Raw genomic sequence first — 18,728 nt, forward strand, 5'->3', positions numbered from 1 at the left:
GGGAGGAGGCTGAGATGGATTATCCACTCGGCACTTCTGGCTGAAGATGGTTGCAAACGCTTCAGCCTTGTCTTTTGCACTCACGTGCTGGACTCCGCCATCATTGAGAATGGGGATGTTTGCAGAGCCTCCTCCTCCGTACTTAGTGTTCACCAGACTTGTATGTATTATACATCTACATTTCCAAAGATCTTATTTCTAGCCTGCACATATGTGAAGTTTGTATCACAATTATATGCAATTCACCCAAATGTCCTATTCACAAAGCAACAAATCACAAGTAAACAGGTAGGAAATTTATTAATAAACAAGTAGCGAGCGGGGACAAAAGATACATAGGAGGGGTAAAAACCAGCTGGTCCATTGAACCCGTCCCATGCTGACAAGACTTCTGCACACCATCACCTATTCTTTTCTTCCCCCCCCCCCCCCCCCCCCCCCTCCCCTCCCACTTGTACATGTGTCCTTTGGTTGCCTCCTCTCCCCTGCCCCCTTCAACTTATCCAGTTTGTATTGTCTATCTATGGGCGGAGTATAATCCTTTTAATTATTTTAAAGGCTTCAATTACATTTCCTTGAAGTCTATGCTTTTATAAAGTAAAAAGCCTCAGCGCTCTCATCCTATCCTAATAGCTGAGGATTCTTAAACTGGGTATCGATCTAGTGGTCCTTCTCAGAATCTTGTATCTCCCACCATGTGAGGGGACCAAAACTGGACATGGTATTTTAGATGTGGCCTGACCAAGATCTGTACAGAGAAAAGATGTTTCTAGTTTAATCTTGTCCCAGCACCTAACACCTTATTTGCTTTTGCAATACCCTTGCGGCATTGGTCATGGACCTTTTTAATGACCCATGCACTATAACCCCCAGGTCTTTCTCTTTCTCTCCGCCCTCCCCCCACCACCAAAGCAGCTTTAATCACATAACTGTTTTTTGCTATATATTGGCTTAGAATTGGCTTTATGTTATACTTATCTATGCTAAAAGACATCTGCCACATACAGGCCCATTTTCCCCTTCGTATCCAGATCTGCCTGTAATCTATTTTTATCATCAAAGGTCCTAACACCTGCACATGTCTTTGTGTCATTCTCAAACTTGCAGATAGTTCCCCAGGTGCTACTAACCAAATTATTGATAAATTTGGTGAAGGGCAACACCCCCCAATACTGATTCCTGCTCCACTAGTGACCAATCCTCATGCAGAATCACTATCATTAATAACTACTTTCTGTCCACAAGAATGCAACCATTTCTTTGTCCAGTCCAAAATCTGCCTGCCAACCCCACAAGACTTGTCCTTTCTTGGTAGCCTTTTGTGTGGCACCTTGATGAAGGCTTTTTGAAAGTCAAGATACACAATGTTGACTGGGCTCCCAACATCCACCAAGTAGGTAATTTCCTCATATAATTCAACCAGGATGGTGAAACTGAACCAGGTTGGTGAAACTGGACCATTGTTTCCAAAAGTCATGCTGAGATTCCTTAATACCCCTTCTCTTGTACAGTGCATCTCTAATGATCTCGTCCAGCAACTGAAGTCAAAATAATGGGCCTGTACTTTCCTGGTTCTGACATTGCCCTTTTTTTAAAATACTGATATGACATGGGCCTTTCTCCAGTCCACGGAAACAGCCCCAGACCCCAGCGAGCTATTAAATAAATGAGCAAGTGACTTGCTGAGCACAGCCCCAATTTCTTTGAGCACCTTGGGGCATATGCTGAAAGGGCCAGCAGCCTAACCTCTTCTGAGATCACTAATTCTAGCCAGGACTATATCGGCTTTATTTATTTAATGATGGTATCAACCTATGTTGTATTATTAGTACTCTAACATCATCTTCAGTCGTGAAGGCTTAATGCAAAGTAGCCATTTAAAACCTCTGCCATATCTTGGGACTCTACCCAAATGATAATAAAAGTGAAAATAGCTTAAAGATAAGAAAAAGGGATGAGAGCAAAGTCCAGATCATAAATAATGTTAAAGATAATATAAATACCTCTTGTTTCAGAAAAAAATATAGGAAGTAATAACAAAATCACTGAAAAATACAACAGGAGTAATGAAAAACAGGAAGTGTAATAAGTTTAAGAAGTGAGTAAAACAGCATCAGGACAAAAGGGCAGGGTAGGGTTTGTTGCCCAAATAAGAGTTCTATACACAGTTTTTAACTGATACAAACATACAGCAATATTAATAATTATATTTATTACTGAGCTGTAGTTTCAGCTGTATTTATATTGTATGCAAGTCCAATTTTTTTCTTCTTAAATCCTTTCAGCCACCCTTTTGTTTTGTCAGTAATCTCAGGATGTAGTACGAAAATCATCATTTGTTATATAACCAGCATATAAAAGCACATGTAATTCATAACAAACTTATTAAACTTGCCTATGAAGTTGCCTTTTCTATATTTGAAATCTCTCCAACAATGTTTACCTCCAGAGACCAGATTCTCTTTCCAGTACTGGGGACTTCAGATCATGGTGTTCAGCAGACGGTGACTTGAAGAGGAGGGGAAAAAAAACTTTACAAAAAAATGATTTCCTCTCCTTATTCCTTGCGGCCCTTTTTGGACTTTTTCTGCCCAGCAAATGACACTTCAGTAAATGGCAACAGATTAACTTTCTTATAGAAGCCCAGGGCCACAATGTAAGAATATAGATAGCTCCAACGCGAGCTGCCATAAATGACCTGGATAGGCATCGCTCACAATTCCCAGGAAGTTCTTTACGCATAAGTTTCTCGACATAGGACTGCGTGTGCCTCTTTGTATGCAGCCTTAAGATGAATGTTTTGAAACAATAATAAATGAAGTTAGTTGTTACACATATTACTGTCTCTAGCTTTTCAAATCTCTCCTTAAAAAGGATAAGGATTATCCAACACACATCAACTTGCATTTATATAGCACACCTCACGTAAAAACATCTGAGCAGGCAAATGTTCCTGAAATTTGTTTTATCGTTCATGCGTTGAATATTTTATATCATGTAACAAATTAGTAGGATTTAGGTAAAGACCATAAATCCTTTTGAGCTACCTTTCTTATTTCATTTTTAAAAATTCCTTTGATAATCTGACAGCAGCAGGTTGACTTTCAAATAGTCGAAAAGGTGACTGGATTTATATGGTTTATAACATTACTCATTGTGAATTATATCTTCTTGATGAGAACCTACAATGAATGTAACTGGGCCATAGCTGTGTACTTCCCAGTAAACCGGGATAACGTTAAAGGAAAAAGCAAATAAAAATACTTGTTCCAATAATGAGGGTTCTAACTACCATTCTCTGTAAATTGCAGGTCTTGCATCCAATGGGATGGGATGCATTTGGCTTACCAGCAGAAAATGCTGCAATTGAGCGTGGCCTGGATCCAGAAGAGTGGACAAAAAGGTAAAGCGAAAGGTTGGAGTTGTATTATTGAAGGGATACTGTCTTCATGAAAATGTATATGGCACAGCTTTACCATCTTTGGTAATAGCAGCAGCTACCAGCAGTCAGTAAGAAAGGGAGACTCAGAAGAACAGACTGTGATGGTATAAATAAAGGGGTTTAATTAGTGGGACAAACTATTGGGCAATTCACGAAAAGTACAGTTGAGTCAAATAGTGATAAGCTGGGAGTACTGTCTATAAAGAGCAATTTAACAAGGGCATGCCACTCAGCACACTCACCATTTGGCTTGCCTGGCCATTCTGGTTTTTTTTTCTATGCTGTATTATGGATTTGCTCAATGCTTTTTTTTTCAGATATGTACGACTAAATAGCTCATTTAACAAATTGTAGATGCCTATTTAATATTAAATCACAAATCAGATTTGAATCCATAAAATTTACCAGACTGAGTGGGCAGCTTAGTTGTACATCCATACAGAGTAAAAGGGATTGGTTCAACTAAAAGCAACTTTTACCAAAAAATTAATGCAGTTTTTGGCCTGTTTCTACCCCTCTGAAGCACACTGCTTTGTTCAGAGCAGCTTCTTTTAGTCTGTCTTCAATATCTTTGCTAGATTATACATCCTTGAGTCAACGATGGAGTTGCTTAGTAATGTTCAGATGCAAATTCTTAATAATCTCGCATGGGAAAGAAAAATAATTGCAATCCAAAGTAGTAAAGTTCACACTTAAACATAAAATGGGTTCTTGTTCCCACATGACTGGTCCCTCCAGTTAACATTGCACATTAGTAAGAGCCATTCAGTGCAGCGCATTTTGTTTATTCTGCTATGAGCTGTATTCTTAGACCAGTGAAACAATCATGAGCTGTGCTCGGGAGGAGGAATGCCTGACTTGCACAGCTACAACAATTTTTGTTTGTTCTTAATTAAAGGGAAAATTGGGGTTGACGTCTACAATAGCAGGTAGTTCACCAACCTGATCCAGCTATTGGAGTATGTGTTGAACATGCTGGCCTGGAGTTTCCGCCCAGATATCAGTGTCATCTGGGTGGAATCGACTGAAATAGCACAAAAGATCACGGAATTTAAAACGTGAGTTACGCCCATAAATATTTACGTTCTAGTTTCCGTGGTCTCTTTCACTGGTTTGTAAGTCGATTCACCCGAAGCAATCCCCGCCCATAGAATTGACCACGACCCCAGGCCGGCAAGGCAAGCTTCCGTCGATTGCGCCCGTTTGGGGATATTCATCACATTGCGCCCAGAATTTTGGGTGACCAGGCATCGAGTGGCCACTTTGATCCATCATTAATGAGCTGCAGTGACCAGTCAATTGAAGCCTCAGTCTGTTTCTCATACTGATGCTACAATTACTTTAAATTCAGTTTAAATTCAGTCATTTGAAACCACTGGCTCGTTTCTTCAGCTGCAGCAATTACTTGAACCAATTTTCAGTTTAAATTAGTTTAATTCAGTCACCTTGAGACCCCTTGGTACTGTTCCAGTCAATAATCGATTACATTGATTCATGGGATACTTTATGTTTGGGCGTATGCTAATGAGTTTGAGTGTAACTTCACCTCTGCAAAACCGCCGCAGTTTCCACCGCACTCTGGGCGCATTTTACCGATCGTGCCTCCAGCAGAAACTCCAGGCTGCTGTGTGGGCTGATTGAGCAGATGATACTTTTGAGTACTTTTTTTACATTCTTAATAGTAAAAGTAAAATGTGGAGCATTTTATGTTCTGGCACACAGTTGCAGTACAGAGAGCACCCAGGCCAGGTATAGCGCAATTAGATGTAAAAGCTTACTACTCTCCTAACAACAATGTTGCTTCTGCCCAACTTTTGTCTTTGATAAGTACCTTTTACTGCAGTAGTGTGTCGTCCTTTTTATTTCTCTGAAAGAAATTGTCAATTCAGTTTAAATAGTGGACGGTTTATGCTGATGTCCAAACTCATTTCACATCGGATCCTTGCAGCCAGAAGAGACTTTTATCTCCATGAGTCTGTGCTGGCTTTGAACCCAGGTCCTAGAGGTGGAAGGTCAGTGTTGCACACCACACCACCCAACCTAAATAAAAAGACTACAAATGCTGGAAGTACACAGCAGGTCTGTCAGCATCTGTGATGAGAAAAGACACGTTCATATTGTGGTTTCCCTTCAACAGAACTGAAAAGTAATGATAAACAAGAATTTTAGTAAGGTTAGAAAAGATAGAAATGAATAAAAAGAGAGGGAGGACTACTTTAAATATTCCATCACCTGCATCGTAATTCAACATCTGATGAGAGCGAGAAGTTTAGGGAATTAATATCAATAGAGGAAAAAGTACTTGAGAAACTAATGGGACTAAAAGCTGATAAATCCCCTAGACCTGATGGCCTACATCCGAGGATTCTAAAAGAGTTGGCTGCGGAGATGGTGGATCCTTTGGTTATAATCTTCCAAAATTCTCTAGATTCCAGAACAGTCCCAGCAGATTGGAAGGTAGCAAATGTGACACCGATATTCAAGAAAGGAGGGAGAGAGAAAACAGGGAACTACAGGCCAGTTAGCCTGACATCAGTCGTCGGGAAAATGCTGGAATCCATTATTAAGGAAGTGGTAACAGGGCATTTAGAACCATCATAATATGATTAGGCAGAGTCAGCATGGTTTAATGAAAGGGAAATCATGTTTGACAAATTCATTAGAGTTTTTTGAGGATGTAACTAGCAGGGTAGATAAAGGGGAACCAGTGGATGTAGATATTTGGATTTTCAAAAGGCATTCAGTAAGGTTCCACATAAAAGGTTTGTTACACAAGGTAAGGGCTCATGAGGTTGGGGGTAATATATTAGTATGGATAGAGGATTGGTTAACAGACAGAAAAAAAGAGTAGGGATAAACGGGTCATTTTCAGGTTGACAGGCTGTAACTAGTGGGATGCAACAAGGATTGGTGCTTGGGCCTCAGCTATTTACAATCTATGTTAATGACTTAGATGAAGGGACCGAGTGTAACGTATCCCAGTTTGCTGACGATACAAAGCTAGGTGGGAAAGTAAGCCGTGCGGAGGACACAGAGTCTGCAAAGGGATATAGACAGGTTAAGTGAGGGGCAAGAAGGTGGCAGATGGAGTATAATGTGGGGAAATGTGAGGTTATTCACTTTGGTAGGAAGAATAGAAAAACAGAATATTTTTTAAATGGTGAGAAACTATTAAATGTTGATGTTCAGAGACACTTGGATGTCCTCGTACAAGAAACACAAAAAGTTAGCATGCAGGTACAGCAAGCAATTAGGAAAGCAAATGGAATACTAGCCTTTATTGCAAGGGGGTTGGAGTACAAGAGTAAGGAAGTCTTACTACAATTGTACAGGGCTTTGGTGAGACCTCACCTGGAGTACTGTGAACAGTTTTGGTCTCCTTATCTAAGGAAGGATATACTTGCCTTAGAGGTGGTGCAACAAAGATTCACAAGATTAATTCCAGGGATGAGAGAGTTGTCCTTTGAGGAGAAGTTGAGTAGAATGGGCCTATATTGTCTGGAGTTTAGAAGAATGAGAGGGGATCTCATTGAAACATATAAGATTCTGAGGGGGTTTGACAGGGTAGATGCTGAGCGGTTGTTTCCCCTGGCTGGAGAGTCTAGAACTAGGGGGCATAGTCGCAGGATGAGGGGTCGGTCATTTAAGCTGAGTTGAGGAGGAACTTCTTCACTGAAAGGGTTGTGAATCTTTAGAATTCTCTACCCCAGAGGGCTGTGGATGCTCAGTCATTAAGTATATTCAAGACTGAGATAGATAGATAGATTTCTGGACTCTAGGGAAATCAAGGGATATGGGGATTGGGCAGGAAAGTGGAGTTGAGGTTGAAGATCAGCCATGACCTTATTGAATGGCGGAGCAGGCTCGAGGGGCCATGTGGCCTACTCCTGCTCCTATTTCTTATGTTCAAACACGTCTGTTCCTCCATTTCTCTTCCTCCATTTTCCAGAAGGACTGTCCCCTCCATGATACCTCTGCTCACTCTTCCATCATCCCTACTTCCAACTGCCCCTCTCCTGTCACCTTTCTGTGCAACCACAGGAGATGCGAAGCTTGTCCATTTTCTTCTTCCAAACCACTGTAAGAGCCCGAAGTACTCCTTCCACCTGAGACAACATACGTAAACTTCTTCCAATCTAGTATATTGTATTTGTTGCTCATGTAATGATTTCCTCTTTTCTGCCCACAAGTGTGACCCTAATATCCCTGTGGGTCTTGACTTGAACTTTCCCTCCCATTCTCAGTCTAGCCTCTCTGGCTTTGGCCTTCTATACTGTTCTAACCAGGCCCCACGCAAGATTCAGGAGTAGCATCTCATCTTTCCACTAGGCAGTCTGCAGCCCACTGGTCTAAACACTGACTTTAGTAATCTCAGAACTTAGTTCCTCCATCTTCTTTATACCAGAGTGTTGGTGATGTGGAGGAGGGATGACATTTCGGGTGTAGGCTTTAATCAAAATTCGGTGCTGGCGGGGGATCTTGGGTGCGTGGTGTTGGTCTGGTTTTTTTTCTCTCCAGGACTGGTGGACCCACTGTGTTTTGCCAGCAATTTCTGATTTCATTCCAGTCCTCCTGCAATTGCAGTTTATTCTTTTTTTTCCCATTCTCTAATTCTCAACCTTTTCTGTACGTGAATCTCTTCCATGTCTTCATCCTGTTAACTATTTGCACATTCTTTTAATGCCTTTCTATTGCCTCAGTGAGATCTTTTATATCGTCAAATAATTTTCTAATAAGTAGTTTGCCAATCATTACAAATGCTGACTGACCTGCTGTGTATTTCCAGCACTTTGTTGTTATTACCTGTATAAATGCTCTTCATAAGCTTGCTTTAACCTATTGCAATGATGAAACAGGAAGAATAATGCTACTAAGGAGCATACTGGTCTTTTTTATTTATTCTTTAGATGTGGATGTTGCTGGAAGGCCAGCATTTATTGCCTATCTCTTGTTGTCCTCCGTGGACCTTCTTGAACTGCTGCAGTCCATGTGGTGAAAGTTCTTCCACAGTACTGTTGGGTAGGATGTTCTAGGATTTTGACTCGGCAACAATGGAGGAACAGCGATTTATATGTCCAAGTCAGGATGGTGTGTGAGTTGGAGGAGAACTTAGAGGGGATGGCTTTCCCATACACCTACTGCCCTTGTTCTGCTGGGTGATGGAGATCATGGGTTTGGGAGGTGCTGCCGAAGAAACTGTGGCCTGTTGCTGCAGTGCATCCTGTAGATAGTGCACGCTGCAGTCACGGTATGCTGGTGGTGGAGGAATTGGATGTTTATGTTGGTGCCAATCAAGCAGACTGTTTTGTCCTGGATGGTGTCGAGCTTCTTGCATGTTGCTGCAGTTACACCCATCCAGGACAATATTCCATCATAATCCTGACTTATACCTGGTAGGTGGTGGGAAGGCTTTGGGGAGTCAGGAGGAGAGTCATTCAGCACTGAATACCCAATATCGACCTGCCCCTCAATTGTTTTGAAATTTTTGGAATCTGATCCATCAGTTGCACTTTCATGCAGGTTCCTACAACCGGCGAACCTAACTGACAACTACTGGTGTGAACTGTTTTTATTTGGCTGCTTGGTAATCTCAAGTTTTTTTTAACCAATGCTACATATACACCAGATTTTCTAATAGCTTGTAGGTTTGTAACATTGCTGTACTTTTCTCTGAATCTATAAAAGTATTCGGAACTACTTTGACAAAAATTAAATAACTTTCATTAAGTGCAATCTGTTTTCTTCCAGTAACATTTCACACATGAGAGAACAGCTTGATATCCTAGGTCTGTGTTTTGACTGGAAGAAGGTGAGTGACTACAATAAAATATTAGTTGTTGGCCTCTGAAATGTTTCAAAAATGGATAACGCTTGTTTGATCTAAATACCGTTTAAAAGAAAAGGGCTAGAAGTCATAATAGATGAACATTTGTTTTTTGCGTTAACATAGGCACATGCATGTGACTGACTATAAAGCAATATCTAGAAATTAATTTACAATAACCAAAGGAAAAAAAATCAGAGGGAACATCACCCAAGAGGACGTCATCCACCACAGTGAATAGTCAGAGAGGGAAATTGTCAATTGCCCAGGTGCCAGTTGCTTCACTGCTCTTTTGGCTAGAGGGGTGGGGTGGGTTGAGGTGTGGTGTGAGTCGCTTACATAGAGAGGGAAAAATAATCAAATGCTTATGAAAACAAAAAAAAATGTCCTCTCTAGATTATATATGAGTTATTGGTTATGAGCACAAATTTTCTTAAACAGTTTTTGTGCAAAGGTTGCATTTAGTTATTGAACTGGGGCCAAAAATATATGCATCAGAATCAACACTGGCTCCACTGCCATGTGCAATGGGATCACTACACAGATGTGGGATCAAACTTGCTACCTTCCTGATCTGTAAGGCTTAATGTCACACGACATATTCTACATTTATCCATATCGCCAGAGTTTGCTGATGGTGATAAACTCTGACCTGAGTGTGACTTGCAGCACTTATGGAGTACAAACACGAACAGTGCAAAAATAGCATCCTGAATTCTTTTGAGCCTCCTGTATATTTCCCCAAAACATAATCCACAAATTGGGAGCCACCATGATGATGGTGCCAATCAAGGATGTCAAGGCCTTGGCGAGGGTGCAGAGGAGATTTACTAGAATGATACCAGGGATGACGGACTTCTGTTATGTGGAGAGACTAGAAAAGCTGGGATTGCTCTCAGAGCAGAGAAGGTTAAGGGGGGATTTAATAGAGTTGTTCAAAATTATGAGGAGTTTTGATAGAGTAAATAAGGAGAAACTGTATCCACTGGCAGAAGGGTCGGTAACCAGAGGACACAGATTTAAGATAATTGGCAAAAGAACCAGAGGAAAGATGAGAATTCTTTTTACGCAGCGAGTTATGATGATCTGGAATGCACTGCCTGAAAGAGTGGTGGAAGCAGATTCAATAGTAACTTTCAAAAGGGAATTGGATCAATACTTGAAAAGGGAAACTTTGCAGGGCAGTGGGACTAATTGGCTAGCTCTTTCAAAGAGCTGGCACAAGCAAGATGGGCCAAATGGCCTCCTCCTGTGTTGAAAGTTGATTTTATAGTGATTGTTAAGTGCATTCATGACAGTTAAATAGAGAACATAATTTGCTTTAATTTGTATTTTTATCTGCTCTTCAATTTTCCCTATAGGAAGTGACCACCTGTCAGCCTGATTATTACAGATGGACCCAATTCCTCTTCCTCAAGCTGCATGAGGCTGGCATGGCTTACCAAAAGGAAGTGAGTTACAGTCACTAAAGATCATAGAAGTGTTGTGCGGACTTTCAGACATGACAAATCTATGTATAGTGTATGTAGAATAGCAGGGAGAATTACACATTGTGATGTAATCGAGATGCGAATGGTGTAAACCACAAGAGTTATACTCAAGCTACTTGTTGCCTTGAAATCATTCGCCATGTCTGTGCATTTTTTTTAGTAATGGATGGTATGAGCTTCATTGTGGTTTTACACAGTTTGGGGGTTATTTGTGGTGTTGCGAGTGGCTCTTGGTGCAGATAACGCTGTGTACCAGTGAATGAAGATATCAGCATTGAAGGGTTATAATGTTACCTGCAAGTTTCTCCAGAAATAAGTTGAAGGTGACGACAGACTGAAATAACATGACCCACGTACAATACAGGGAGTAAGGTGATAATTTCGTCTCAGGATCCGGATGATGTAATAAGTGATGAGTGTAACACTCAAGTGGTTAAAACTAATATCCGAATCTTGAGGTGGAGTTAGTACCTTGGCATCAGTCCCATGCAACCTTTATTTTAGTAGTTTGTACTGTAGAATTAGACTGGAAGATTTTATTCCATTTTGGCTTTTTTTTTTCAGGGAGGAAGCAGTGGCTCTACATTTTGTAGGAGATGATATCTGCATGGTTAATGATTGTTAAAGCAGTACAGATTTATTTAACTTTCAGGTTTTTCCCCACCAGCACCTCAATCTGTAAATGCACCACATGGTGTGCTGCTGATTAGACTTGCCTCCTGGTCTTTGCTGAGCTGGTTGATCTCAATAGAGTTGTTACAGCTGAATTTCCTTAATTTCTCTGTTACAAGAGCCAACATCTAAGAAGAAGTGTTTGAGAGAATCCTAGGTTAATCCATGTTTTTTCCCCTTGACCCTTCGGAGGAAACACTACCCTTCCATTTAGAAGGTGGCATGTCAGGAACTCATCATGAGTGAAAATTTCTGGGTTGAGAGCTACATTGCACTAGGTGCAAATGAGTTCCATTCCATACATTCCATATTATTTAAATAGTATCGGACTATAATGTATTTTTCACTGCATGATTTGCTTACTCATCAGGGACTGGTGAACTGGGACCCAGTGGATCAGACGGTGTTGGCAGATGAGCAGGTGGATGAGAATGGTTGCTCCTGGCGCTCTGGGGCTACAGTTGAACAGAGATACCTCAAGCAGTGGTTCATTAAGACAACAAACTATGCAAAGGTGAGCAGACAACAAAGTGTATAAGAACAGATGAAAAGCAGGAACACTAACCTGGCAGTACACTAAGTGTTCAACATTTTCACTCACCAGAGTATTGAGTCAACTCGCACTACATGACTGGTTACTTTTCACCTAAATTAATATAACAGTTTTTCTTAATTATCAAAGAAATCCCTCTCGGTCTGCACAAAAATTAATAATTGGATAAGATTTTGCCATGTGTTGTGCCAATTCAATTTGTGTTAAATTATCTATCTGAATGATTAAGAATTTAGATTATAAAGTTCAGTAGTAATGTAGGCCTGCAGTAAATATCAGACTTCATCTATTGAAAGTCTTTAGTTGCTACTTTCTCCAATTTAACTGATGTTGATGAGGATAGTCAGGTTTAGGATGATGGACTCCAGCCTGGTTCCCAAATGTTTTTAATTTGAAGCTAGTTTTTGAAAACTGGTGACATTCACTTTGAGGTGGGGGAAGAGACGAGAAAGGATTTTTTTTTTATTAACATTCAGGTCATGAAGGTAATGTGCAACTATCAAGATCATTCAAATAAAGAGCAACAAACTGCAAATGCTGGCGATCTGAAACAGAAAATGCTGTAAGTATACTGCAAATCAGTCAGCACCTATAGAAAGAACAGACAGGTTGACCTTTCAAGAAGAATTGTCAGAAGTGAAAACTGAAAGATAAACTGGGTATTAACAGAATCAGAAATGAGGTTGGGTGAAACACAGATACACCAATCACAGAGAGGAAGCTAATGACCTACAGCCGGCTTAAAAAAGAAGCAGGGGAATGTTAGACGATATGAGATCACCTCAGTCAGGAAGATGTTAGAAACCGAAGAGCATACAAATAAGAAAGACGGTGAGTGGCCCAAACAAGAAAAAAGACCAGAAAGTGGAGATGGTGGGGGGTGGAATTAAGACCCTGCACATGCAAGTCTAAAATGAAAGCTGAAATACTAGAAACACACAGTGAGTGAGTCAGTTCTGCAAGGAGGAAAAAACAGGCCAGCACCTAGGGTGCAGGCCCCCCAACCCTGGCCAGACAGAATCGTTTGTTCTGACCCAGAACATCAACCTGCTTCTCTCCTGGGACACTGACAGGCCTACTTGCAATAAAGAAAATGGGGAATATAGCCAAGGTTTGAAGTTACTTAAGTCAGTGTTCAGCTGCGGGTGTTGCAGACTGCCCAAAAGATAAGATACTTTTCCTGAAGCTTGTGTTCTTGTGTTTATCTTGGTTGGGACAATGCAACAGGCCAAAGACTAAGAGATTGGAATGGGAATGCGAAGGGTTAAAGTAGTGAGCCTTCCAGAGGGCAGAATCACACTTTCAAAAAAACCAAGGTATTCAGCACAGCTGTCACCTAATCTGCAGTTGATCTTCCGAGCTAGAGCTGCAGTGGTGCAGTATATTAGATTGAAAGTACAAATGTCGTTCTTACCATACACCTTATGTAAATCTGATGCTCTGAATTTAAAATGCTGGATTTGTAAGCTATAATTAAAGTAACATATTGAACAGCAGAATTACAAATGAAGAGTAATTTTGTATTTGAAATGGTATGCTAGTTCTCAACAGGTATAGTGTCAGCTTTTAGTGGATGATGAGCAATTTAGTAGTACAAGTTGACAGCTGCATGGAGTGCAGCTTTGTCTGATAATTAGTACACCCACGCGGCCAGTGCTCAATCAGATAGCCGTCGATGAATTGGTCTGATTTCATTTGTAATCAGCATTTAGGGAAGTGTGACTGGACTGTGCTTCAAGGGGTTGTGTTGTTAAACTAAAATGTTGTTATTAATTGGGTGTATGCTGAAGACGGAGGAGAGGAGACTCTGCATCCAGTCTCCCCTCATCATCCTGTATCACTTCCAAGTGCAATACCACTATGAACTTGGAAGCAGAAAGATTGTAACAGCCACGTAGGTCTCAATTCATGGGAGAGCTACTGATGGAAGGAAAACTATAATTACAGTCAATACATAAAGTTGCGGTTAATAAAGTAATTTTGGTATGCTGTCTCTGGAGTATTTTTAAAAATGTAATATGCTAACGCTATTGCTGTAGATGTTACATAACAGAAAACACTTTAATTATAATATAATTTGAAAACTGCAAAGGTTCAGTAGTACTCCAAAGGTGTTAGAAACCTTCAGGAGCTCAAACCTCACTTCCAGTCAATTTGATGTCTGTCAAGTTAGTAAGAGTGTGCATGCATATCTGGGCTGGGAAGTCTTTCCTGTAAGTTACTTTCCAACTCTGGAGAGTTGAAGAAACAAAATAAATCGCCGCTTCGTAAGAGACATCTGTATGTTTATTCTGGCCCCCAACTCTAATTCTTTTCTTGGTTAAGCTTCTTGTTGCTAATGCAGCTCACTCAAACCCCATGTCAAAATCAGATGTTTACTTTGTTGCTCTTTAGGATTCATCTATGATGGGGGGAGATCAGTTAACCACTTTAGCTGAGATGAGATTAGTAGTCCTGTTCTTCAAGTGGCTACCAAATTCTAAAAACGTTTTCCTACAAGGATGGGAATTAGTGTACTCTTAGGTTTAGACTTCTACTTTTAATGCCTCGCCTCTGCTTGAAGAAAAGTGGCAGGGAGGGATGGAATTTGCCACATCACCATCTGTCCATCCATGAATTCTAATTTTCCCCCTCGATATCATTAAAAGTGTTTTACCAGCTTTTAATAAGATTCCCTTTAGGCTTGCAAAGCATACCTGAATTTGTCCAGCAGGATGCATGTGAAAAAAAAATCCCACCCTGTTGACAGTACTGCCTCAGCCATCAGTAGTGATGCCATTTTACCAGGTTGGGACCTGTCTTGCTTTTTTTTTTTGCAGACCATAAAAGGGATGTTGCAGCAAGACTGCTGGATCAAGAAAACTGTACTGCAGGATGACCTGCTTTGACTATTGGGTTCTCAGAATTCGGGGGATAATCCATTCAGGTCACTCGTCCTCCACTTGGAAATATGGTTCCTAAAGGAAGCAGCCAACACCAATCAAATGCTTTAGAGGAGGTTCTTGAATGTTAAGAAAGGAAGGATTTTTATTCTCCACTTCATGGCCCACCCCCCAACCTCTCAAATAAATATTGTGATTCTGTCTTTTCCTGGACCTGTCCTGACTCAACAAACTTCCCTGAATAGAAAAATTCAAAATGGTCACTTTGTCTTAGATTATTTGGGTAGTCTGCCCAAGACATTGCCTATGATAAATCTCAAGGATGCTTACCTCATTAAAACATTCCATCTGCCACAAGGAAACAGAGGGCCAGAATTAGCTGTAGCAGAGCATCTAACAGTGTCTGTTTTAGTTAGACTTGCCCCTGCATCCTTCAGCTGAAAAAAAATTTGCTCACAAAGTTGCTGAAAGTGTGAGCTGGTAAAGGCACAGTGAGGGAGACCAGGGCATTTGGAGCCAGAGTGAACAGGGCAAGCAACTGTGTATCTCTTAATCAATGAGATTTAAGGATTGGGAAATAAACACAGTAAGGACTGAGAAAGAAGGTGAAGTAAATGTCAAATTAGGTACAGAAAGAGAGAGGGAAAGAACGATTGGATTAAGAGTGAGAGAGAGAAAAAAGAGACAGGAAAAGTAAGAAAAAAAACATTTAGAATTTGACGTTTTTTAAATCCAAATACAGCAAGATCCTTTTATATATTTAACAAAAAGGGAGGCTAAGGGCAAGATGCTGTTTTCGCGAATCTAACGGCGGAGCAGCGCAACTTGGACAGCAACTTTTGAATATTCACATTTAACTGTGCATCTGCTCCTCGCCTGAAGTTGCTGTACCATTTACCCATAAATAACTGGCATTAGCCTTGCCGTTATTTTGACAACAAATTCTGGCCCATTATCTCAGCCGTAGTTCTACCCCAGTGTGTTCAAAAATGCCGTTCTGTGATTGTAGCCCATCTATTGCATTAGTACTTTACGTATATTCTTTCTTAAGCCCAGTGGTTCATCAAGAGCATCTTCTTGAGATACCACGAGGGCTGACCTCTGGTGGGTTCTTGTGGCCTTGAATTACTCATCAATTTGAGAAATCTTGATTGAGGCTCTTCAGTGGTTCAATGAATAAACATACTGCAAGTTATGGCACTGAGCCATACTGAGGAGGCCCAGGTTTGATCTCTGACCTGTTAATAGAAATTACATCATAGAAGGCAACCATTTGGCCCATCATGCCTGTTGCAGTGTTAGCTTTTCAGCTGGAGTTATCTGTTCTGTATGCTTTTTTTATTCCTTTTCAAATTCCTATCCATTTTCATTTTAAAATTGTTAGTCATTTGTTGTAAAGCATTCCATATTCTTTGTGTGGGGAAAAAAACTCTTAACTTGCCCCTCTTTCCTCTATTGATAGTCCTGAGTGCGTGTCCCATTGGTGCTGATTTGCCAACCAGTGGAAACAATCTTGCACTATTTATCCGCTCATAACTGGTTTGTAATTTTGTATCCCTAAGTGCATGAATTTACATTTATCAACAGTAAACTGCATCTGCCAATTGATGAGCTCCCCAAACAGCCCAAATCTCCCTTTAGCTTGTCTCCATTTTCCATCATATTAATTACCTGGGCTATTTTGGTGTCATTAGCAAACTTTGAGATGAAACCTATTTCCAGGTTATTTAGGAAAATGCTGAAGACTACCTCTTAGTCAGAGATTGTGGGCATGATTTTAAAAGGGAAAAACCGGTGGGGTGGGTGGGGGGCAATCAAAATCGCTGTTTTTGGGATCGGCCAGACATCCCGGCTGGAACCCTCACATTTTTGAATGAAACTCGGGCAAATCTGCGTGCGTGCATACAGTAGTCACCAGGGAGTCCCACCCCCACATAAATCCGGCAGGCTGATAATTAAAGGAGCAAATGTACCTCATTGAGGTACTTAAGGTAGTTTATTTTTTGTGTATTGGATAGTTTAAAAAGATTTTAACATTACCTGAGCAGCTTTCCCACGACTTCCCACTCATGCAAAAAAATTAATTAAACATACCTTAAAAATGATGTTGCCTGGACCCCCCCCCCCCCACTCTGATCTCGATATCTGTCCTCTGATCCCGATGTCTCCACTCAAATCTTTGTTCCACTACCCCCGCCCCCCCCAATCTCTAAACTAACTGCCGATGAGGTCTCTCTCTCTTTCTTTCTTTCTTTCTTTCTTTCTTTCTTTCTTTCTTTCTCTCTCTCTCTCTCTCTCTCTCTCTCTCTCTCTCCACGCACCCCCCCCCCTCCCCCAACCCCAACCCTGGATGTGCAGCTGCTGTCGGCATGCTGGCTGTTGGGCGCGAAACCCGGAAGAGGCTTTGATTGGCCTCCCATCTAATTCCCTTCCGGGTTTGGCACCTGCAAAATCACCCCCCCCTGGATTCTTCCCTCCAGCACCTTAAAATTGTGCCCCATGGGTTCAAGCCCCATGCACATAATTTAGGCTGACATTTCAGTGTAGTACTAAAGGATTGCTGCCTTGTCCGAGATGCTGTATTTTGGATGAGAAGTTAAACTGAGCTTATTCTGCCTGCTCAGGTGGGAATAAAAGATCCCATGGCACTTTTTGAAGAACAGCAGGGAAGTTCTCCCAGTATCCTGGCCAACATTTATCCCTCAGCCAACACAACTTAAAAACAGATTATCTGGTCATCTATTTAATTGCAATTTGCGGGACCTTGCTACATGCACATCGGATGCCGGGTTTGCCTGTATTACAACATCCAATATTTAATTGGCTATAAAGCACTTTGGGACGTTCTGAGGACATGAAAGGTGCTGTATAAATGCAGGTTTGTTTGTTCTTGCTGAATCCAATACCTGTGCATTCCCACTTATCACACCCCTCCACCTAGAATACTTCTCATTTGAATAGACCTCTTGTCAGAAGAATTATCTATTCAGAGAATAAAATCTTTACTTCTGCTAAACTATTAGCCAGCCTAGCAAGGAAATGCAGTGTCTACTATAGTCTGAAAACTGTTGTAAGTGATTCTTTATTTAACAAACCACTTTAATCCTTCACCCAAATATTCTTCCTCAAAATGGTCATTGGATATTCTGCCTGTACCTTGCAGTTGCTGCCTGTCTTGTGCAGGTAAATGATGAGAGAGATCCATAACAGTGCACAAGAGAAATAATTTACAAGAAAAGGGGGATCATTAACATGAGTTTTGTTATATTGTTACAAAGTTCTGTAAATGGCAGGATCTTGTATCAACTAATTATTTGCAGTTTTTAAAAAGTTCGTATTCTACTTTAATGTTTAAAAACTGGCAAAAGTAAGCTCGATGGCTAATGATCAATAGCATTCAACCTAAAATTGCATCCCTGGATTTGCAGGTCACTGGAATTTGATATTTGAAGTCTTGCAATTTTAAACTAACAAGGACTGATAAGTTGTGGCGTGAAGGTTTCTGTTAAATTCAGCAAAGGTCACATGTCTTTTTAGGATTCTGATTGTGGAGGCAGAGCGGTGAGATTCTGCTGAGTTTGCCGGTATGTTTAGTGCTACTATGCATTTTTTTCTTACGATAGGAAACTTATTGGATGTTTGTACCGAGTTAAGAAGTTTGACTGTCGGCAATCTCCAGGTCAGCCTGGTCAAATGATCTAATGTTGGAATGTGCATCTGTTAATAACAAAGGTCATTTTGTCACGTCTCAATGTATACTTTTAATAACAGATATTTTGAGTAATGTCCGTCTGTAGTTTTGTTAGCAAGTGACCTTGCAACTCTTAGACTCTACTATATGGAAAAAGGGGAAGTATTACTAAGA

General features: G+C 40.7%; 1 protein-coding gene across 1 annotated transcript in view; it reads left to right on the plus strand.

Annotated features, from left to right (window-relative positions):
- Window positions 1–18,728, plus strand: part of lars2 (leucyl-tRNA synthetase 2, mitochondrial) — a 100,862-nt gene that overhangs the window by 14,148 nt on the left and 67,986 nt on the right. Inside the window, exons 4-7 of the mRNA XM_068001831.1 lie at window positions 3,312–3,403; window positions 9,191–9,251; window positions 10,628–10,717; window positions 11,799–11,942. Of these exons, the coding sequence (XP_067857932.1) occupies window positions 3,312–3,403; window positions 9,191–9,251; window positions 10,628–10,717; window positions 11,799–11,942 (387 nt within the window). The remainder of the gene's footprint in view (window positions 1–3,311; window positions 3,404–9,190; window positions 9,252–10,627; window positions 10,718–11,798; window positions 11,943–18,728) is intronic.

Source organism: Heptranchias perlo, chromosome 2 (genome assembly GCF_035084215.1).
Source record: "Heptranchias perlo isolate sHepPer1 chromosome 2, sHepPer1.hap1, whole genome shotgun sequence".
Taxonomy (NCBI): domain Eukaryota; kingdom Metazoa; phylum Chordata; class Chondrichthyes; order Hexanchiformes; family Hexanchidae; genus Heptranchias; species Heptranchias perlo.